The sequence below is a fragment of the Scyliorhinus torazame genome, chromosome 4 (genome assembly GCF_047496885.1).
Source record: "Scyliorhinus torazame isolate Kashiwa2021f chromosome 4, sScyTor2.1, whole genome shotgun sequence".
In the NCBI taxonomy this organism is placed as follows: Eukaryota; Metazoa; Chordata; class Chondrichthyes; order Carcharhiniformes; family Scyliorhinidae; genus Scyliorhinus; species Scyliorhinus torazame.
In genome coordinates, this window is record NC_092710.1 from 243,262,455 (window position 1) to 243,285,179 (window position 22,725).

At 48.4% G+C, this 22,725-nt stretch overlaps 1 protein-coding gene across 1 annotated transcript; it reads right to left on the bottom strand.

Moving 5' to 3' along the window:
* Positions 1–885: 885 nt before the first annotated feature.
* On the bottom strand, positions 886–22,093 carry ndufaf4 (NADH:ubiquinone oxidoreductase complex assembly factor 4). Its single transcript, XM_072499578.1, has 3 exons — positions 21,842–22,093; positions 3,864–3,958; positions 886–1,890 (listed from the first exon to the last, which is right to left on the bottom strand). The coding sequence occupies exons 1-3, from the start codon at positions 21,975–21,977 to the stop codon at positions 1,591–1,593; spliced, it is 531 nt and encodes a 176-aa protein (XP_072355679.1). The 5' UTR covers positions 21,978–22,093; the 3' UTR covers positions 886–1,590.
* Between the last annotated feature and the right edge of the window lie 632 nt (positions 22,094–22,725).

Sequence of the window (22,725 nt, forward strand, 5' to 3'; positions counted from 1 at the left end):
ACAGGGAAAAAGGGCGGGGGTTTGGATTGGGCCGAGGTAGTGTGCTCCTTCAGGGGGTTAGTGAAGACTCGATGGGCCGAATGGCCTCTTTCTGCACTGTAGTGATTCTAATCCATAATTTCCCATTCAAGTTTCCATCTTGGTCAAACTGCTCCCTCTACTGGTTATTTTGTACAGCTTAATTGCTTGCTGAGTAATGCGGTCAAAATGACTGCAAAATATAATTTGAAATCACAGAAATATTTAATAGCGGTGTGAACAATTTACACACATTAGTCCCAAAGATAAGTGCTACATGATTTTTCCCCCCCCCCCCTCACATAAGCAACAGTGCAGCTAAATGCAATTGGAGGGGAAAAGTTATATTTATACAGCACCTTTCACAACCTCAAGCTGTCTCAAAGTACTTCTCAACAAATAAATGCCTTTTGAAGGATTGTAATGTAGGGAAAAGCAGGCAGACAGGCAATGGTCTGATGTTCAGCAATGAGTTAAAGAGCCACAGCGGTGTTGATTAAGAGACAAAGACTGGCCAGGACATCAGAGAAATTCCTACTTCCCTGAATGGCGCCATGGGATGTTTTTAATGTTAACCCAAGAGTAAACCTCAGCTTATCATCGATAAAACATCTCCCACAATGCAGCAGTCTCAGTATTACACCAAAGCGACAGCCTGGATTATATACTCCGAATTGGGTCTTGAAACCACGGCCATTTTCCTCAGCGGGCAAGAAAATTTCCTTTCTCTCTGGTCGAGTCTAGTAAGTGGCTCCAATTTACCTGTGTGTATCGATCCGAGAAAACAAACATCCTGTAGCTTCAGTGCTACAAAAAGGTGGAACAACCTCAGTGAGGCACGAATGAATAGAGAGGAGAATTAAACCGTAGCTTCAATGAAACTTTATCCTGAATATTGTTACTCACAATTTGGGTTTCCCATGTTTGCAGACAAACATTTTAACTGTATCAGTGCATCCAAGGTTAAAGTACATTCGCAAGCTTGGAGGAAATTTTAAAAATGTATTTGCAGTTTACTTCTCATTTTACATCAACAGGATGAAAAAGAGAAAACTTCCCCAAGATACAATATATTGAGATAAACAGTTTGCTGACCAAGGTTTAAGTGAACACAATATTACATTGCAAGAGACCTATATTGAAACCAGGCAGTGACCAGTCAGTATATAGCATGCATTGGAGCTCATAGTTTCTATCATTTACTCAAAATGAAATAGATACTTAACCCACACCAAGCTGGCCAGAATGGTTGCACATTTCCAAAGTTACGTGTTCCTGAGTTTTAATGGGATAAATAAATAGATTGTAGTGGGAAAGTCACTACAGTATGAACAGTTAACAAGTGAAAGAGTACACTGCAGTGGTGATTACCTATTGTGGTGTGGATCATGTCCAAAGTACAGCTTTGTGGTCTTGTACTAGTTCACGCACAGGTCTCAGTAGAAGTCTAATGCTACAAGACAAACTGTTCCCACGACCTGAACACATTGCAATTTTTAAATACTGTAAAGATATCAAACTCATCTATCATCAAGAATTGAAATATTAACAGTCTGAAAATGTGCGCAGTTGCTATATTGCAGCTAGACGTTCCTTTGTATTTTGGTTTGGAGGTAGAACTTTTATTTCAAATGGTTTGAAAAATTCCAGCAGTCCTACAACATCCTTAAGGTCTAGACTGTAATCTTCAGCTATTTTGTCAATTGTCCATACTTTGGGCTGGAGCTTGTGGTTGTTGAGGATTATAAGGGCCTCCGGTATGCTCAGCTTGCCTTTGGGAACCGTTGTAATATTATACAGCTCATAATTCAAAGCAGATTTCAGGAGTCGGTGATCCTGCACCTTCTGGGATGTTTCGGCAGTCACAAGTCTCTGGAAAGGTGAAAAAAAAAAGTAAAATGTCTAAGAGCACGGTAATTATTAGGAAGAAAAAATGCTTTCAAAAACAATATATGACATAATCAAAGGTTACAACATGTTGCAGCAAACCTGTTCTACTGAAAATGGAGCAGATCTAGAATCAAGTGAATTTGGAACCGAGAAGACCTCGCCCCGATAGCAAAATAAGTGAAACACCAGAACTCTTCAACATATATGGCAGTAGAGGTGTAAGAATGGAATATAAAGGGCCAACCATCATTGGTGAGATATTGGGCACATTGCACAAGGCCATATTTACAAACAGTTATGGTAATTTGAATCAGAATTGTTTAATTTGGAACATTTGTCAATTCACTTCCCACAGGGCTGTTGCATTAAGACTTTCAGTACACACTGTTGGATGATCTTCCCTTGCCTAGCATGTGTAATTTTTAGGGGACATTGCATTTGCAATGATTGTCAAACTTTTCCAACTAGCAGTTCAACGATTTCAGTTGATTTACACACTTTTTCCAGTACCATGATGAAGACCGAGTATATTGATTCCTGCACTTAATTCCAGCCATGCAGCTTTGCAAATGAAGATCGAGATTTTCCTATATAAACCTGTTAATATTAAAGCTGTAACACAATTATGAGAGGAAAGGACAAATGGAACAATCTGTGACCCAGATTTCATTCCTTCTGGCTGGGTGCAAAAATTAAAACCGTTACTGCCGTGGCAGAGAAGCCCATACTCTTTTTAAAAGCTCATTCATGGGATGTGAGCGTTGCTGATTATGCCAGCATTTGTTGCTCATCCAGATTGCCACTGAGAAGGTGAACTCCCTCCTTGGACTGCTGCAGTCCATGTGTTGTAGAAACACCCACGGTGCTGTTAGGGAGGGAGTTCCAGGTTATTGACCCAGCGACAGTGGAGGAACGGCGATATATTTCCAAGTCAGACTCGGAGGGGAAAGTCCAGGTGGGGGTCCCATGTGCCTTAGCCTTTTGTCCTTCTAGATGGTAGCCGTTGTGGGTTTGGAAGTTGCCGTCTAAGGAGCTTTGGTGAGTTCCTGCAATGCATCTTGTAGACGGTAAACACGGAGGCCCACTGCTCATCGGTAGTGGAGGGAGTGAATGTTTAAGGTGGGCGGAGTGCCAATCAAGCAGGTTGCCCCCAAGCACATTTGTCACCTTGCTACCGGTCGACAGAAATTGTGAGAAAGAGCCAAACACTGCTCTCCCTTCTGAAAGACACTGCAGCTATACCTGGGCACCTCCCAATTTAATTGCTCCAGCATTGAATTGATTGGACTGCGAGTCAAACGTGCTACCACATCTGGTGCTGTTGTGTTTTGATTTGAAAACCATCCAATCATTTCCTTACTCTGAAAACCCTTTCTTCCGCAGAAGACGTCTAACCCGTTGCTAATACTCTGCAAAAAGTCAATAAGAGATGCAACTAAAATGGGTCAGTCAAACAACGCCTGCATCTGCTACCGACATCCAGGAAAAAGAAAGGAACAAAAGTTCCCTTTGGATTGGCAAGCCTTGAAAAAGAAAAAAAATGTTCCGACTTCAAATTTTGTTTTAAATCGCCCAAACATATGTGGGATTAAAGAACTGCATGAGAGATTTAGAAAACTGGTGTCACTTGACACCAATCCAAATAACAGGTCCAGTTACAATGGGGAGAATAATGAGAGGAAAATTACAAGAAATTCCACAGTAATGGGCACAAGTGCAGAATTACAAAGCACCAAGAACCATACCCGTTCACCATGTCGAAAGGATTTTAAGCAGCTTCAATGTAGGCACATTTGAAAGGTAACATTCATTTTATTCAGTGGTTCTCGAATCAGCATGGAAACAAAGGGCCAGGAGGTAAATTGTTTGCCAAAACACGGGACAAATGAAAGTTTTATCCACATTGTTGTTCAAAGTTATATGTTCATCAGTGTGTCATCAATTACAATGTTTACCGTTGCAGGAATATCCTTCGAATCAACATAAACATCCTTGAGTAAAGACAAAAGTTCTTCATTCTTGTTATGAACTTCATGTACTTCAGGGTGGTCTGTAAAAGAACAATGGCATTTAATTGCCTGATTCTGAATCAAAGATGTACCCGCACACCAACTAAGCCCAAAGAAAGAAGACAAAAATTGTTTTGCCATGAAACATGTACATATTTATGGATTTGTTGAAGCAATCACGCACAATGCAGGAAGTGATTAATTATGATGTATCTCACAACCGATCTGACAGCACAACTTTGGGCTAATTTCTCTGCTACTGGCTCCTTAATATAATTCAGAAACACGGTAAATATGTTAGTATTAACCTAAATACAAGCAGAGATTTTCAAACTCTTCACCGAAATAAACAAATAGATAGGTTAAGAAACATATCTAAATCTGTGCAGAGTAACTGCACTGGAAGTAATTTAAAAAAATTAATTTACGGAATATGGGCGCCGCTGGTTAGGCCAGCATTTATTGCCCATCCTTAATTGCTCTTCAGAAAGTGGTGGTGAGCTGCCGCCTTGAACTGCTGCAGACCCCGAGGTGCAAGTACACCTACTGTGCTGTTAGGGAGGGAGTTCCAGGATTTTGCTGTGAAGGAAAGTCGATATATTTCCAAGTCAGGGGGGTGAGTGACTTGGAGGAGAACCTCCAGGTGGTGGGGTTCCCAGGTATCTGCTGCTCTTGGTCCTCTGGTGAGGGCTGTGGTATGGAAGGCGCTGCTAAAGGATGCTTGGCAAGTTCCTGCAGTGAATCTTGTAGATGGTACACACGACTGCCATTGTCAGTCGGTGGTGGAGGGATTGAATGTTTGTGGAAGGGGTAGCAGTCAAGTGGTTGCTTTGTCCTGAGCTTTTTTAAAAATATATATATTTTATTAAAATTTTTCAAACAAAATTTTTTCCCGTTTTTACAACTCAACAAGGGATTATACATTAACTGGTAAATAACATTAGTTAAATAATATAGTGAACTAACAGCAAAAACTAAAAAGAAAAACAAATAGCAAAAACACAGAATAGTGCACCCCCCCCTCCCCCCTGGGTTGCTGCTGCTGTCATTTCTATCTTTTCCTTATCGTTCCGCGAGATAGTCAAGGAACAGTTGCCACCGCCTGGAGAACCCCGGAGCCGAACCTCTCAACGCAAATTTTATTCGTTCCAATCTTATGAACCCTGCCATGTCGTTTATCCAGGCCTCCACGCCTGGGGGTTTTGCTTCCTTCCACATGAGTAGAATCCTACGCCGGGCTACTAGGGACGCAAAGGCCAAAATATCGGCCTCTTTCGCCTCCTGCACTCCCAGCTCTTCTGCAACCCCAAATATAGCTAACCCCCAGCCTGGCCTGACCCGGACCGTCACCACCTTTGAGATTACCCTTGCCATGCCCCCCCAGATCTCATGCAGTGCCGGACACGACCAGAACATGTGTGTGTGGTTCGCCGAGCTTCCCGAGCATCTCCCACACCTGTCCTCCACCCCGAAAAACCTGCTCAGTCTTGCTCCCGTCATATGTGCTCTATGTAGGACCTTAAATTGAATCAGGCTAAGCCTGGCACACGAGGACGAGGAATTTACCCTACTTAGGGCGTCCGCCCATAGCCCCTCCTCGATCTCTTCCCCCAGCTCTTCTTCCCATTTTCCCTTCAACTCCTCTATCATCGCCTCCCCCTCATCTCCCGGTATATTTCGGACACTTTGCCCTCTCCAACCCATGCCCCCGAAATCACTCTAACTTGGATCCCCTGCGTCGGGAGCTGCGGAAATTCCCTCACCTGTTGCCTCGCAAATGCCCTCACTTGCATATACCGGAAGGCGTTCCCCGGGGGCAACTTATGTTTTTCTTCTAGCGCTCCCAGACTTGCAAACGTCCCGTCTATAAACAGGTCTCTCAGCTTCCTAATTCCTGCTCGTTGCCAACACTGGAACCCCCCCATCCATCCTCCCTGGGACAAACCTGTGGTTATTCCTTATCGGGGACCACACCAAGGCACCCGTCACTCCCGTGTCGCCTCCACTGCCCCCAGATCCTCAAAGTTGCCACCACCACTGGGTTTGTGGTGTACCTTTTCGGGGAGAACGGCAGCGGCGCCGTCACCAGCGCTTTTAGGCTCGTTCCCTTACAGGACGCCATCGCCAGCTTCTTCCACGCTGCTCCCTCTTCCCCCCTCATCCACTTACAGACCATCGACACATTGGCGGCCCAATAGTAGTCGCTCAAACTCGGCAGCGCCAGTCCCCCTCTGTCCCTACTGCGCTGCAGGAACTCCCTCTTTACTCTCGGGGTCTTTCCTGCCCACACAAAGCTCGTAATGCTCCTGTCTATTTTTAAAAAAAAGGCCTTTGTGATCAGAATGGGGAGGCACTGAAACACGAAAAGAAACCTCGGGAGAACCACCATTTTAACTGCCTGCACTCTGCCCGCCAGCGACAGCGGCACCATATCCCACCTCTTAAAGTCCTCCTCCATCTGCTCCACCAGTCGCGTTAAGTCTATGCAGGGTTCCCCAGTTCCTGGCCACCTGGATCCCCAGGTATCGGAAGTTCATTTCCACTTTCCTCAGCGGCAGAGCATCTATCCCCCTTCCCTGTTCCCCGGGGAACAAAAAGCTTGCTCTTCCCCATATTTAGTTTGTATCCCGAGAACTCTCCAAACTCCCTAAGTATCTGCATTACTTCTGGCATCCCCTCTACCGGGTCCGCAACGTCTGGCAGTAGATCATCTGCATAGAGCGACACTCGGTGTTCCCCTCCCCCTCTAAGCAACCCCTCCATTTCTTAGAATCCCTCAGCGCTATGGCCAGTGGTTCAATTGCCAACGCGAACAGTAACGGGGACAGTGGACACCCTTGTCTTGTACCCCTATGTAGCCGAAAATACCCCGATCTTTGCCGGTTTGTGACTACGCTTGCCACCGGGGCCCCATATAAGAGTCTGACCCATCTAATAAACCCCTCACCGAACCCAAACCTCTTCAGCACCTCCCACAGGTAGTCCCACTCCACCCTATCGAATGCCTTCTCTGCATCCATCGCCGCCACTATCTCTGCCTCCCCCTCCGGTGGGGGCGTCATCATCACCCCCAGCAGCCTTCGTACATTGGCATTCAGTTGTATCCCCTTTACAAACCCTGTCTGATCGCCATGTACCACCCCTGGGACGCAATCCTCTATCCTTGTCGCCATCACTTTTGCCAGCAGTTTGGCATCTACATTTAGGAGTGAGATAGGCCTGTATGACCCGCATTGCAGCGGGTCTTCGTCTCGTTTCAGGATTAGCGATATCGTCGCCTCCGACATTGTCGGGGGTACCATCCCCCTTTCCTTAGCCTCATTAAAGGTTCTCGCCAAGAGCGGGGCCAACAGATCCATATACTTCCTGTAGAATTCCACCGGAAACCCGTCTGGTCCCGGGGCCTTCCCTGCCTGCATGTTCCCCAGTCCTTTAATCACCTCATCCACTTCGATTGGCGCCCCCAGACCTGCCACCTCCTGCCCCTTCACCTTCGGGAACCTTAGCTGGTCCAGAAAGTGTAACATTGTTTCTTTCCCCCTCGGGGGTTGGGACTTATATAGCCTCTCATAAAAGGTCTTGAACACCTCGTTCACTTTCCCTGCTCCCTGCTCCATAGTTCCCGTTTCGTCCCTAACTCCCCCGATCTCTCTCGCCACCATCCTCTTCCGAAGTTGGTGAGCCAACTGCCGGCTCGCCTTTTCCCCATACTCATATTGCATCCCCTGTGCCTTCCTCCACTGTGCCTCTGCCTTTCCCGTGGTCAGCAGGTCAAACTCCGTCTGTAGTCTTCGTCTTTCTCTGTATAGCCCTTCGTCTGGGGCCTCCGCATATTTTTTATCCACCCTCAAAATTTCCCCCACTAATCTCTCTTTTTTTGCCCTCGTTTCCCCTTGTGGGCTCTGATGGAGATCAGCTCTCCTCTAACCACCGCCTTCAGCGCTTCCCATACTACCCCCACCTGAACCTCCCCATCGTCGTTGACCTCCAGGTATCGCTCAATACACCCCCTCACCCTTCCGCAGACCCCCTCGTCCGCCAGTAGTCCCATATCTAGTCGCCAGAGTGGGCGCTGCTCCCTTTCCTCTCCTAGTTCCAAATCCACCCAATGCGGGGTGTGGTCTGCAACGGCTATGGCCGAGTACTCCGTTCCTGCCACTTTCGGGATCAATGCCCTTCCCAAAATGAAAAAGACTATCCGGGAGTATACCTTATGGACGTGGGAGAAGAAAGAGAACTCTTTAGCCATCGACCTGGCAAATCTCCACGGATCCACTCCCCCCATTTGTTCCATAAATCCCTTAAGCACCCTGGCCGCTGCCGGCCTTCTCCCGGTCCTGGATCTGGACCGGTCTAGCCCTGGATCCAGCACTGTGTTAAAATCCCCCCCATTACCAAATTTCCCACCTCCAGGTCCGGGATGCGTCCCAGCATTCGCTTCATGAATCTCGCGTCATCCCAGTTCGGGGCATATACATTCACCAGCACAACCGCTTCTCCCTGCAGTCTGCCACTCGCCATCACATATCTGCCCCCACTGTCCACCACTATATTCTTAGCCTCGAATGATACACGTTTCCCCACCAATATTGCCACCACTCTGTTTCTCGCGTCCAACCCGGAGTGGAATACCTGTCCCACCCATCCTTTTCTTAGTCTAACCTGATCCGCCACCTTCAGGTGCGTCTCCTGGAGCATGACTACGTCCGCCTTCAGTCTCTTTAAGTGCGCAAACACCCGTGCCCTCTTAATCGGCCCGTTTAAGCCTCTCACATTCCACGTGATCAGCCGGATTGGGGGGCCATTCACCCCCCCCCCCCTCATCGACTAGCCATCCCCTTTTTTAGGCCATCTCCTCATCCAGGTCCCGCGCACCCGTCTGTCCCCCAGGCAGCGCCCTCCCGCCCCGACCACCTCATCTCGTACCAGCTCCCCCTTGCACTCAGCAGCTGCAACCCAGTTAATCCCCCCCCCCCCCCCCCGCTAGATCCCCCTCTAGCTTGGTTACTCCCCCCATATTGCTTCCGGAAGTCAGCTAACTCTGGCTGACCTCGGCTTCCCCCGTTCACCCTTTGACCTCCCTGCGTGTGGAGCTCCCTTCCTTCCTGCACCCGTTTTCCCGCTACAATTTCCATAGCGCGGGAAAATACCCACACTTTCCTCTCGGCCCCGCCCCCATGGCGCAGTTCCCTCATTCCCCTTCCCTGTCCCTTTTTCCACCGGCGCCCACATTTCTTCGTGTCCCCCCCAATCGGAGGGAGAGAAATTCCCCGTCCAACATTGCTGTACAATAGCTCTCCCCGTTCCCCACTTTACATTCCTGTACCACCACCTCGCTGCTTCTCTCCAAACATCAAACTCTCAAATCTAGTCCAGTTTCTCTTCTTGGATGAATGTCCATGCCTCATCCGCCGTCTCGAAGTAGTGGTGCTTGCCCTGATGCGTGACCCACAATCGCGCCGGCTGCAGCATCCCAAATTTTATTTTCTTCCTATGGAGCACCGCCTTGGCCTGGTTAAAGCTCGCCCTCCTTCTCGCCACCTCCGCACTCCAGTCCTGATACACACGTATCACCACATTCTCCCATTTGCTACTCCGTGCCTTCTTGGCCCAGCTCAGGACCATCTCTCTGTCCGTGTAGCGATGGAACTTCACCACTATTGCTCTTGGTGTTTCACCTGCCTTTGGTCTTCTCACGAGGACCCGGTACGCTCGCTCCACTTCCAGGGGGCCCGTTGGGGCCTCAGCTCCCATTAGCGTGTGGAGCATCGTGCTCACATAAGCCCCAACATCAGCTCCCTCTGCTCCTTCGGGGAGACCTAGAATCCGTAGGTTTTTCCTCCTCGAGCTGTTCTCCAGGGTTTCCAGCCTTTCTATGCACCTCTTGTGTAGTGCCTCGTGTGTCTCCGTTTTTACCACCAGGCCCTGTATCTCTTCTTCATTCTCGGCTGCCTTTGCCTTCACTCCACGGAGCTCCATCGCCTGGACCTTTTGTGTTTCCTTTAGTCCCTCGATTGCCAGTAACATCAGCGCCAGCATCTCTTTGTTGAGCTCCTCCACACATCGTCGGAGAAACTCTTGCTGGTCCGGGCCCCATACCATCTGGGCTCCATCCGCCGCCTACTTGCTTCTTCCTTCTCTTCTCTGCCGCTGCTCCAAAGGATCCTTCGCAATCTGGCCACTACCGCCGCTCCTTTCCATACACACCCGGAGGGGGACTCCTTCCTTCGGCACCCCACACTGGGTTAGGTCGAAAAAAAATTCCGTTGGGGCTCCCGATAAGAGCCCAAAAGTCCGTTAGAACGGGAGCTGCCGAAACGTGCGGCTTAGCAGTGCATCACCGCAACCGGAAGTCGGTATCGAGCTTCTTGAGTGTTGGAACTGCACTCCTCCAGGCACGTGGAGAGTATTCGATTACACTCCTGATTTGTGCCATAGTAGATGATGTCCAGTCATGTGTGAACATTCCAACTTCTGGCCTTATGATGGAAGGGAGGTCTTTGATGAAGCAGATCAAGATGGTTGGGCCTAGGGCACTATCCTGAGGAGCTCCTGCAGTGATGTCATGGGACGGAGATAATCTTACTTTGTGCCAGGTATGATCTAACTAGTGTAGAGGTTTCCCCCCCCCCCCCCCCCTTCCCCCTGTTTGGTGCCATACTCAGTCAAATGCTGCCTTGATGTCAAAGACAGTCACTCCCATCTCACCTCTGGCATTCAGCTCTTTTGTCCATGTTTAACCCAAGGTTGGAATGAGGGCAGGAGCTGACTGACCCTGGCAAAACCCCAACTGAGCATCCGTGAGGAGGTTATTGCTGAGTAAGTGCCGCTTGATAGCACTGTTGATGACTCCTTCCATCACTTTGTTGATGATGGAGGGTAGACTGATAGGGTGGTAATTGGCTGGGTTTGGTTTCTCCTGTTTCTTGTGTACAGGACACATCTGGGCAATTTTCCACATTGCAGGGTAGATGCCAGTGTTGTAGCTGTACTGGAACAGCTTGGCTAGGGGTCTGGCAAGTTCTGGAGCACAAGTCTTCAGTACCATTGCAGAATATTGTCAGCCCCGATCTTATCAAGGTATATAAAATACTGAGAGATTTATATCGGGCGGCACGGTCGCACAGTGGTCAGCACTGTTGCTTCACAGCTGCAGGGTCCCAGCTTCGATTCCCGGCTTGGATCAGTGTCTGTGCGGAGTCTGCACGTTCTCCCCGTGTCTGTGTGGGTTTCCTCCGGGTGCTCCGGTTTCCTCCCACAGTTGAAAGATGTGCAGGTTAGGTGAATTGGCCATGCTAAATTGCCCCTAGTGTCCAAAATAAAATGGTTAGGTGGGGATAGGGTGGAGGTGTGGGCTTAAGTGGGGTGCTCTTTCCAAGGGCTGGTGTAGACTTGATGGGCTGAATGGCCTCTTTCTACACTGTAAATTCTATATAGTAAACATAGACCAAATGTTCGCTTCGTGGGGCAATCTCGAGTGAGAAGTCACAGATATAGGTTGAGAGGTGGTAGATTTAGAACCGGGAGGAGGAGGAGGAGGAACTACCTCCTCTCGCAGAGGGTAGTGAATATTGCTGCCCCATAGTGCGGTGGAGTCAGAGTGATCAAATGGTTTAAAGAAGGATTTCTGATTTTAAAAACTGGTTGAAGGGATATTGGGAACAGGTAGGGAGTGGAGTTGAGAACAGGAAGAGATCAGCCATGGTCTGCTTGACTGGCTGAGCAGGCTTGAAGGGCTGAATTGCCTACTTCTGCTCCTAATTCCTATGTAGGTTCCCTCATCACCTGCTGCAGTCCCAGTCTAGCAGCTATGTCCTTTAGGACCCGGCCAGCTCGATCTGCGGTGGTACTACCGAGGCACTCTTGGTGATGGACAATGAGGTCCCCACACAGAGTATATTTTGCACCCTTGGCACCCTCAGTACTTCCTCCAAGTGGTGTTCGACATGGAGGAGAACGGATTCATCAGCTGATGGTGCCCGATATGTGGTAATCAGCAGGTTTTCTGGCCCATGTTTAATCTGAAGCCATGACACTTCATGGGGTCCAGAATCGATGTTGAGGACTCCGTGGGAAACTACCTCCCGGCTGTATACCACTGTGCCTCCGCCTCTGCTGGATCTGTCCTGTCAGTGAGACAAGACATACCCAGGAATGGTGATAGTGATGTCTGTGACATTGCAAGGTATGATTCTGTGAGTCTGACTATGTCAGGCTGTTGCTCAACTAGTCTGTGAGACAGCTCTCCCAACTTTGGCACAAGTCCCCAGTTGCCAGTTAAGGAGGACTTTACATCATCGACAGGGCTGGCTTTGCCATTATTGTTTCTGGTGCCTGGGTCGATGCCGGGTAGTCAGTCTGGTTTTATTCCTTTTTTGCGTTTTAGTAGCGGTTGAATACAACTGAGTGGCTTGTTAGGCCATTTCAAAGGGCATTTAAGAGTCAACCCATTGCTGTGGGTCTGGAGGCACATGTAGGCCAGACCAAGTAAGGATGGCAGATTTCCTTCCCTAAAGGGCATTAGTGAACCAGATGGGTTTTTACGACAATCGATGATGGCTTCATGGTTTGGTTATCATGACACTTTTAATTCCATAATTTTTATTGAGTTTAGTCGGGCAGCATGGTCGGCACGGGCTTGGAGGGCCGAAGGGCCTGTTCCTGTGATGTACATTTCTTTGTTCTTTGTTCTAACTTCCACCACCTGCTCAGGTGGGATTCGAACTTGGGTCCCCAGATCATCACCCTGGGTCTCTGGATTACTAGTCCAGCGTTCCAGAATTTAGATGTTTCAGGCGGGATAGAGGGGGATGTAAAAGGGGTGGCGGAGTTGCGCTACTGGTTAGGAAGGATTCACGGCTGTACTACGGGAGGACACCTCAGAGGGCAGTGAGGCTATATGGGTAGAGATCAGGAATAAGAAGGGTGCAGTCACAATGTTGGGGGTTTACTACAGGCCTCCCAACAGCCAGCGGGAGATAGAGGAGCAGATAGGTAGACAGATTTTGGAAAAGAGTAAAAACAACAGGGTTGTGGTGATGGGAGACTTCAACTTCCCCAATATTGACTGGGACTCACTTAGTGCCAGGGGCTTAGACGGGGCAGAGTTTGTAAGGAGCATCCAGGAGGGCTTCTTAAAACAATATGTAGATAGTCCAACTAGGGATGGGGCGGTACTGGACCTGGTATTGGGGAATGAGACCGGCCAGGTGGTAGAAGTTTCAGTAGGGGAGCATTTCGGTAACAGTGACCACAATTCAGTAAGTTTTAAAGTGCTGGTGGACAAGGATAAGAGTGGTCCTAGGATGAATGTGCTAAATTGGGGGAAGGCTAATTATAACAATATTAGGCGGGAACTGAAGAACCTAGATTGGGGGCGGATGTTTGAGGGCAAATCAACATCTGACATGTGGGAGGCTTTCAAGTGTCAGTTGAAAGGAATTCAGGACCGGCATGTTCCTGTGAGGAAGAAGGATAAATACGGCAATTTTCAGGAACCTTGGATCACGAGAGATATTGTAGGCCTCGTCAAAAAGAAAAAGGAGGCATTTGTCAGGGCAAAAAGGCTGGGAACAGACGAAGCCTGTGTGGAATATAAGGAAAGTAGGAAGGAACTTAAGCAAGGAGTCAGGAGGGCTAGAAGGGGTCACGAAAAGTCATTGGCAAATAGGGTTAAGGGAAATCCCAAGGCTTTTTACACATACATAAAAAGCAAGAGGGTAGCCAGGGAAAGAGTTGGCCCACTGAAGGATAGGCAAGGGAATCTATGTGTGGAGCCAGAGGAAATGGGTGAGGTACTAAATGAATACTTTGCATCAGTATTCACCAAAGAGAAGGAATTGGTAGATGTTGAGTCTGGAGAAGGATGTGTAGATAGCCAGGGTCACACTGAGATCCAAAAAGACGAGGTGTTGGACATCTTAAAAAAATATTAAGTCCCCAGAGCCTGATGGGATCTACCCCAGAATATTGAAGGCGGCTGGAGAGGAAATTGCGGAGGCCTTGACAGAAATTTTTGGATCCTCACTGTCTTCAGGTGATGTCCCGGAGGACTGGAGAATAGCCAATGTTGTTCCTCTGTTTAAGAAGGGTAGCAAGGATAATCCCGGGAACTACAGGCCGGTGAGCCTTACTTCAGTGGTAGGGAAATTACTGGAGAGAATGCTTCGAGACAGGATCTACTCCCATTTGGAAGCAAATGGACGTATTAGCGAGAGACAGCAGGGTTGTATGAAGGGGAGGTCGTGTCTCACTAACTTGATGGAGAGTTTTTCGAGGAGGTCACAAAGATGATTGATGCAGGTAGGGCAGTGGATGTTGTCTATATGGACTTCAGTAAGGAATTTGACAAGGTCCCTCATGGTAGACTAGTACAAAAGGTGAAGTCACACGGGATCAGGGGTGAGCTGGCAAGGAGGATACAGGACTGGCTAGGTCATAGAAGGCAGAGAGTAGCAATGGAAGGATGCTTTTCTAATTGGAGGGCTGTGACCAGTGGTGTTCCGCAGGGATCAGTGCTGGGACCTTTGCTGTTTGTAGTATATATAAATGATTTGGAGGAAAATGTAACTGGTCTAATGCAGGTAGGGAATATACAGTGAATGGTAGAACCCTCAAGAGTATTGAAAGTCAGAGAGATCTAGGAGTACAGGTCCACAGGTCACTGAAAGGGGCAACACAGGTGGAGAAGGTAGTCAAGAAGGCATACGGTATGCTTGCCTTCATTGGCCGGGGCATTGAGTATAAGAATTGGCAAGTCATGTTGCAGCTGTATAGAACCTTAGTTAGGCCACACTTGGAGTATATTGTTCAATTCTGGTCGCCACACTACCAGAAGGATGTGGAGGCTTTAGAGAGGGGTGCAGAAGAGATTTACCAGAATGTTGCCTGGTATGGAGGGCATTAACTATGAGGAGCGGTTGGATAAACTCGGTTTGTTCTCACTGGAACGACGGAGGTTGAGGGCGACCTGATAGAGGTCTACAAAATTATGAGGGGCATAGACAGAGTGGATAGTAAGAGGCTTTTCCCCACGGTAGAGGGGTCAATTACTAGGGGGCATAGGTTTAAGGTGAGAGGGCAAGGTTTAGAGTAGATGTACGAGGCAGGTTTTTTACACAGAGGGTAGTGGGTGCCTGGAACTCACTACTGGAGGAGGTGGTGGAAGCAGGGACGATAGTGACATTTAAGGGGCATCTTGACAAATGCAATAGGATGGGAATAGAGGGATACGGACCCAGGAAGTGTCGAAGATTGTAGTTTAGTCGGGCAGCATGGTCGGCACGGGTTTGGAGGGCCTGTTCCTGTGCTGTACATTTCTTTGTTCGTTCTTTGTCCCCAGATCATCACCCTGGGTCTCTGGATTACTAGTCCAGCGACAATACTGTTACTTCACCGCCTCCCCCAGGTTTAGTTTACGAGATTCCTAATACCTGGAATGGACTAGTCTTGTATCTTCTCGAGTTTAGGAAAGAGGCGACTTGATTGAAACGCACCGGATCCTGAGGGCTCTTGACAGCATGGATGTGGAAAGGATGTTTCTTCCTGTGGGGGAATCTAAAACTGGGGATCTAATGTTTAAAAATAAGGGGTCGCCCATTTAAGATAGATGACGAGAACTTTTTTCTCCGAGGGTCGAGTGCCTTTGGAACTCTCTTCCTCAAATGGCAGTGGAAACAGAGTCTTGGAATATGTTTCAGACAGAGCTCGATAACTTCTTGATAAAGAACGGGGGTGGAAGGTGGGAATATGGAATGGAGGTTGCAATCAGATTAACTATGATCTTATTAAAATGGCAGAGCCGGCTCAAGGGGCTGAGTGACCTACACCTGCTACTAACTCGTATGTTTGTATGCAAAGGAAGCTTCAAACACATTACACAAATAACTGGTACAGCTCAATGGCACCTGAGCAATTAGAGGCTAGATGCAGAATGTTTTTAGAATCTCTAATTATGGATGAAATTACCATGTATCTAAATAAAGAGAAAATAGTTAAAAGTAGTCAGCCTTGATTTCGAAAGAGGCGATCATGCTTGACAATCGCGCTGGAGCTCAGGAGAAGGAACGGTTGTGGGAGATACAGTGTGCATGGATTTATATTAAAGCGTAAGACAAGTATCACGTAAAAGAGTGTGTGTGGATTAGGGGTAGTGTACCAAGCCCAAATTAGTTAGGTGAATGGGCTAGGGTCTGGCAGATGGAATTCAATGTTGCCAAGTGTGAGGCTATCCATTTTGGGATGAATAACAGCAGAATGGATTATTATTTAAACGGTAAGATGTTAAAACATGCTGCTGTGCAGCGGGACCTGGGTGTGCTGGTGCACGAGTCGCAAAAAGTTGGTGTGCAGGTGCAACAGGTGATTAAGAAGGCTAATCGAGTTTTGTCTTTCATTGCTAGAGGGATGGAGTTCAAGACTAGGGAGGTTATGCTGCAAGTGTATAAGGTGTTGGTGAGGCCACATCTGGAGTATTGTGTTCAGTTTTGGTCTCCTTACCTGAGAAAGGACATATTGGCACTGGAGGGAGTGCAGAGGATTCACTAGGTTGATCCCAGAGTTGAGGGGATTAGGTTATGACGAGAGGTTGAGTAGACTGGGACTGTACTCATTGGAGTTTAGAAGGATGCGGGGGGATCTTATTGAAAACATATAAAACTATGAAGGGAATAGATAGGATAGATGCAGGCAGGTTGTTTCCGCTGGTCGGGGAAAGCAGAACTAGGGGGCATAGCCTCAAAATAAGGGGAAGTAGATTTAGGACGAAGTGTAGGGGGAACTTCTTCACCCAAAGGGTTGTGAATCTCTGGAATTCCTTGCCCAGTGAAGCAGTTGAGGCTCCTTCTTTAAACGTTTTTAAGAAAAAGATAGATACCTTTCTAAAGAATAAAGGGATTCGGGGATATGGTGTACGGGCCGTAGAGTGGAGCCGAGTCCACAAAGATCAGCCATGATCTCATTGAATGGCGGAGCAGGCTCGAGGGGCCAGATGGCCTACTCCTGTTCCTAGTTCTTATGTTCTTATGAATTGATTAGAATGGATCAATCAGAGATTTGGAGACCAGATTGTTTCTCAATCTGGCTGCCATTCAGCACCAGTGTTCCAATGGCTTGGATTCTGAAATCATAGAATCCCTACAGAGCAGAAGGAGGCCATTCGGCCCAGCGAGTCTGCACCGACCCTCTGAAAGAGCATTCACCTGGGCTCACTCCCCCGCCCTACCCCTGTAACCCCCACCTAACCTTCTGGACACCAAGCGACAATTTAGCACCACCGATCCACCTGCCCTGCACATCTTTGGACTGTGGGAGGAAACAGAAACACCCGGAGGAAACCCATGCAGACACGGGGAGAACCTGCAAAGTCCAGTCACCCAAAGTCAGATTCGAACCCGAGTCCCAGCAGTGCTGACCACTGTGCCACCTCTTTTCACTGCCTATTTTGTAATCCATCAAAAAGCACCAATGGATACTTTGAGGTGTTGTCACCGTTGCAAATCTCCAAAGTGTGTTGGCATGCATCAAGCTGAAGCAATTTCGCCGGCCTGGGCACAGGTTGTAAGACCATTACCGACTCAAGGACTTGCTGGAAGGTGGCGTAGCCAGAGACAGAAGACCAGTAGAATACCCAAAGGTGCCTACTTCAAGGAATTTCAAAGGCCATAATGCCCGAAACATCGCTTTTCACACCTGGAAGACACTAGCTGACAAGATGGAACTGGCAGGTCACTTGAGGCCCAGCAGGTGCCACCATGACAACCAGTGGCTGCAGCAGCTTGGCAACAGGGAGTGCGGTAACTTGAGAGCACAATGCAGGTCGGCGAGTATGTTGTTTAAAAGAAGGAATTTTACCAGTAACTCAGCAGATCAGCAGTTACAGTAATAACTATGAAGACAGGAGCACTGGGAAAAGCAGATCTAGCTTACAGGTCACCCTCTTGAAAACTCAAAAATCCACCATAACATGCACATGCTCAGATTCCTCAAAAGACACCAGAGAAAACAATTACATCGGAGAAAGGCTTAAATGAGCACTCCGTATTCGGAGTATAGAGGGGGCCAGTTTAGCTCACTTGGCTAGACAGGTGGTTCGTGATGTCGAGCGAGGTCAGCAGCGCGGGATCAATTCCCTTACCGGCTGAGGTTATTCACGAGATCCTCGCCTGAGCTGTGATCCTCAGGTTAAACCCCTCGGGTCAGCCCTCTTCCCCCGCCCTCCGCTCATCAGGGAAAGCAGTCTCTGGTCATCTGGGACTATGGTGACATAACCTTACATTTACTCAAAATTATACTCTGCAACACTCCTTCCCCTTCCCCCTCCCCCCCACCCCCCCCCCCCCCACCCCCGAATTCCAACCCCCAACAAGATAGAAATAAAACAAAAGTAATGTCTTAACTATACGGAAGTCTGTCAGGAGCTTTACAATTGCGCTGCGACCTACACAATCCCACCGGTGAATCTTGTAACGGTTGATCTGGAATTATAGGTAAAGAGGTAGATTGAGAATCTGAACACCAATGTTCCTCTTCCACTCCCCCGGCAAACCTGGAAACACAGGAACCACATTCTGGTGAATGCCCATAGCAGCATTATCTTCTGGCAAATTATCTGTAATGGTTGCGGACTCTGAAACGTTTCCTGACTCGGAGCCATAATGTAAACAAATATGGTCTTGGTGTCTGCGAACAACTCTTCCGTGTTGCAGTCCCACGACTGAGACACTTTGGTTTAAAATTATTCCCGGCAGCCACGTCTGGTCACTAACAAAGTTCCCAATGTGAACCTGATGAACCGGTTTGAACAGCCTCTCTTTGGCGTGGTGGTCGTGTCCCTCCTGCTCACTTATGATCTGAGACCTGGATGAGGCAGATCCAGATGAGACTGCAGCTTTCTACCTAACAACAATTCCACTGGAGAGAGAGCCCAGTTGTGGATTGTGGTGTGGTATGATACTGGAATAGAAATCTTGAAAACTCTGTACTCAGATTATCACCTGCCATTCTCTTCAATCCCTCCTTCAGAGTTTCAACAGCTTGTTCCGCCAAACAATCTGAAGCGCAGTATGCATATGGTGTATACCATTCTTTTGCACAAATTCTTGATATAATTCAATTGGAAGCATAGTGACACCTGAAACAAGCTGGTGGGCCACAAGTTTCAAAAATTTGACATCACTAGTCACAGGAGCTGAAATGGTACTCATGATATGTGCTTCCAATTCGGATGCACAGCTACAACCAGAAACATGCGGTCATGAAAGGTCCCACAAAAATCCACAAGCAGTCTGGATCTCCGCCTATCAGGCCACTCCCAAGGGTGAAGTGGTGCTGGAGGTGCCATCTTCTGGTTTGTCTGACATGCCAAACAGGATTTCCCCTTGTTCTCCAAGTCCAGATCCATATTAGGCCACCAAACATACAACCTGACAAGACTTTTCCTTCCAGAAGCATGGGAACTCTCTTTCCCAGTCTTCTCCTGCACTCCTTTCGCTTGCCACTCCGCTTTCCCTTTTCCGCTGCTCTCTTTCTCTCGAACGAGGCCACATTCTCCTGCGCGAAGCAGTCTCTGCTTGTCGCTGTCTGTGTTGGGGGGGGGGGGGGGAGGAGAAGAGATATAGGTGCTTCTCTCCCCCCCACCCACCCCCCCCGTGTCTGTTCGTCGCCATGCTGTCGTTCCTGGTCATGGGCCCTTTATCGCTTCCCCTGCTGTCGCTGTTCCAATCAGCCGTCCATGTTGAACTTGTCTGCCTCAACAGGGGCTATGAAAAAATGTTTGTTGCCTTGGTATATGACCCAGAGCTTTGCTGGGGACAGCATACCAAAGCGTACGCCGTTCTTGTACAGTGCTACCTTCGCCCTGTTAAATTCCACCTGGCGCTTAGCCAGGTCAGCCCCAGTGTCCTGATATTTTGTGTCCTTCCCAGCTGCAGTTCTTGGACTGTCTGGCCCAGCACAGGATTCTTTCCCGGTCCTGGTACCGGTGCAGTTTGGCTATTACTGCCCTCGGTTGCTCCCCAGCTTTGGGTTTCGGGCACAGCGACCTGTGTGCCCGGTCTATTTCTGGTGGGTTGGGGAAAGTCTCCCTTCCTACCAGGTCATCCAGCATCTGGGCCACATAGTTTGTGGGGTCCCTTTCCACGATCTGCAGGTTTTGCCTCGAGTGGTTCTCCTGGTCCTCAGCTTTACCCCTCAGGCTGCCCTGTGTCACAAACAACCTCGCCACCTCTTTCTCCAGTGCCACGGTCCGATTACTCTGGTCGGTTGCGGCACTCTCCAAGTCCTTGATGGTTGCCTCTTGGGCTTCCAGTCTCTTTTCCACCCTGCTCGGGGCGAGCTGTATTTGTGTCAGAGTTTCGGCCACCGCATCCCGAATGTCCGCTTTTATCTCCAGCTGGCGCTCCCTTAGTGCCTCCGTGAAGGACGCCTTCCAGCTCTCACCCCCCCCCCCCCCCCCCCCAACTCTCCGTGCAGGAGGGGTTTGTTTGTGGCTGCCCAGCCCTTCTTACTCCGGTGAAACTTGCGCTCCGCCACGTCGTGCACTGCCCAGCTCACCCGATTGCTGCTGTTCCTGACCCCTTCCTCTTCTGGTCTCTGTTTGGCCATAGACTGGCTGTTTCCGGGCATTTTGTTCCTCTCTTTCTTCCTTCCCCCGTCTTACTAAGGTTGGGGAATGAGGTGCTGAGTTTTCATTAAAAAGTGGCTATTTTTCAGATCCACGGGAGGAGAGCCACCTGACGTGCGACTGCTCAGCACATCGGCATCACAAGGCAATGACTTGGATAGTGTGGAGAAGCTCAGGTTGTTCTCCTTCAGGAGATCTGGTAGAGGTGTTCCATGCCCTTGCTTCCTAACCATTATACGCAATATAGACTTCCAATGCCCTGAGCAAAGGTATGGATTCTCCGGTGTACATCCAAAGATTAATCTCTGCCAAAGTAAGGGTTGGCACTCAGAGTTTCAAGTCAACTTGTGGGTCTCTTCATTAATTACATGCAGGGAGGCTCCTATGTCAACCCCATCTCTATTTGTTCACCATCGACCACCACTGTAGTAAAAATAGGCTCTGCTGGTGCCTCATTCACATTACGCATGCCGTAGGTTTGCCCACTGCCTGTTCGGAGCCGTCTAAATGATGCGTAGGGATTGAGGCATCTTTCAATTTCAATTTTCTTGCTCAGCCTTCACCTTGTGCTTCCACATGTTATGTCCTCACAATTAAATTTCACAATCTGTACTGTTCACAATATATAATTAATAGGCACCAGAATCTACAGATTAATCTAGCGACCTGTTGGGGTTTATTTATAATAATAATCTTTTTTAGTGTCACAAGTAGGCTTACATTAACACTGCAATGACATTACTGTGAAAATCCCCTAGTCGCCACACTCTGACACCTGTTCGGGTACACAGAGGGAGAATTCAGAATGTCCAAATTACCTAATAGCATGTCTTTCGGGACTTGAAGGAGGAAATCCACGCAGACACGGGGAGAACATGCAGACTCCGCAGACAGTGACCCACGCCGGGAATAGAACCTGGGACCCTGTGAAGCAACATGTTAACTACTGTGCTACCGTATTTTGAGGCCAGAGTAAACGGGGGGGGGGGGGGGGGTTACATTACAGGGATTTTACTTCAGAAATCACAGGAACCAAGTTAGAGAAAATTGCTTTCTGTTGAAAATGAATGGTTTGAAAAAGAATGAAAGCGACGATGGGCTGTGAGTCGTCACACAACCTCAAGATCACCTTGACCTGACAGCTTCACACAAACGAACTTGGTTTCCAACAACAACAAAAACTCTTCTAAATTCTGGGAAATGCGAAAAGCAGAGCAAACGCAAACACGCGCGAGGAAACGGTACGGCTGGGTTTGAGTGCCCAGGCCCGCGCGGCCCCGTTCGCGTTGAGAACGGCACTCACTGCTGAGCTGCTGCTCGATCAGCCCCTTGCTGCTCGGGTGCCTCGGTGCGCCGCTCGGCTTCTGCTTGCCGATCTCCACGTGCGCTCTGTTCTCCAGGTTAAAGTTCCGTATCGCACGTGTCAAACGCGCCCCCATTGTTACATTCTTTCCGAGCCTCCGGGCAACGTTCCGAAGAACTACTCGTTTCCCGGGCCAGCGTTCTGCACAACTCCCGATTTCCCAGACAGTCCGCGCGCGACACCAGAGCAACGACTCCCCGCCCCCATGCAGCAAGATAAAACACAGAGCTGCAACTCCCAGCATCAACACGAGGTACCGCCGCCTACTGGCCACCAGGGCAGGAAGAATTAGCTTGTATTCTCTAAATTAAGGTGGGAAGGTTTCATGTAACAAGGCTCAAAACACTTGATTTAAACATCGTCCAGTGACATTCAGTGTTATCCCTCGCTATATAATTTGTAGTTAAAGTAGAAAACATCACGAGACTGTTCACAGAGATAATTCTCTTTAAGATCAAGGTCTGCACTGTAAATTCTATGAACTATGAAGATCTAATTTGGCAGATTCGGAAGGCAGTTAGATGAAAGTTGATCCGCTGCAGTTTGACTCGTGTTTGTAAATCATTGGTTCCTCTCTACAAGGTCAAAACAGTAGCAAAGAATTAACTGGCATTCCCTTATATGTTATACTTTAAACAAGATTTTTTGCGATTCTAACAAAGTCTGAAATTTGAAACATGACACTTAACATGTATATGTAGAAATATAAAAGGTGAATTTGCTTGCAATTGTCCAGTTGAACAAAACAAATAACATCAATTTTAACTTGCAATCCTCCTCGACCCTTCCATTTCTCATCTACAGGCTGACCCTCTTCAGTATCC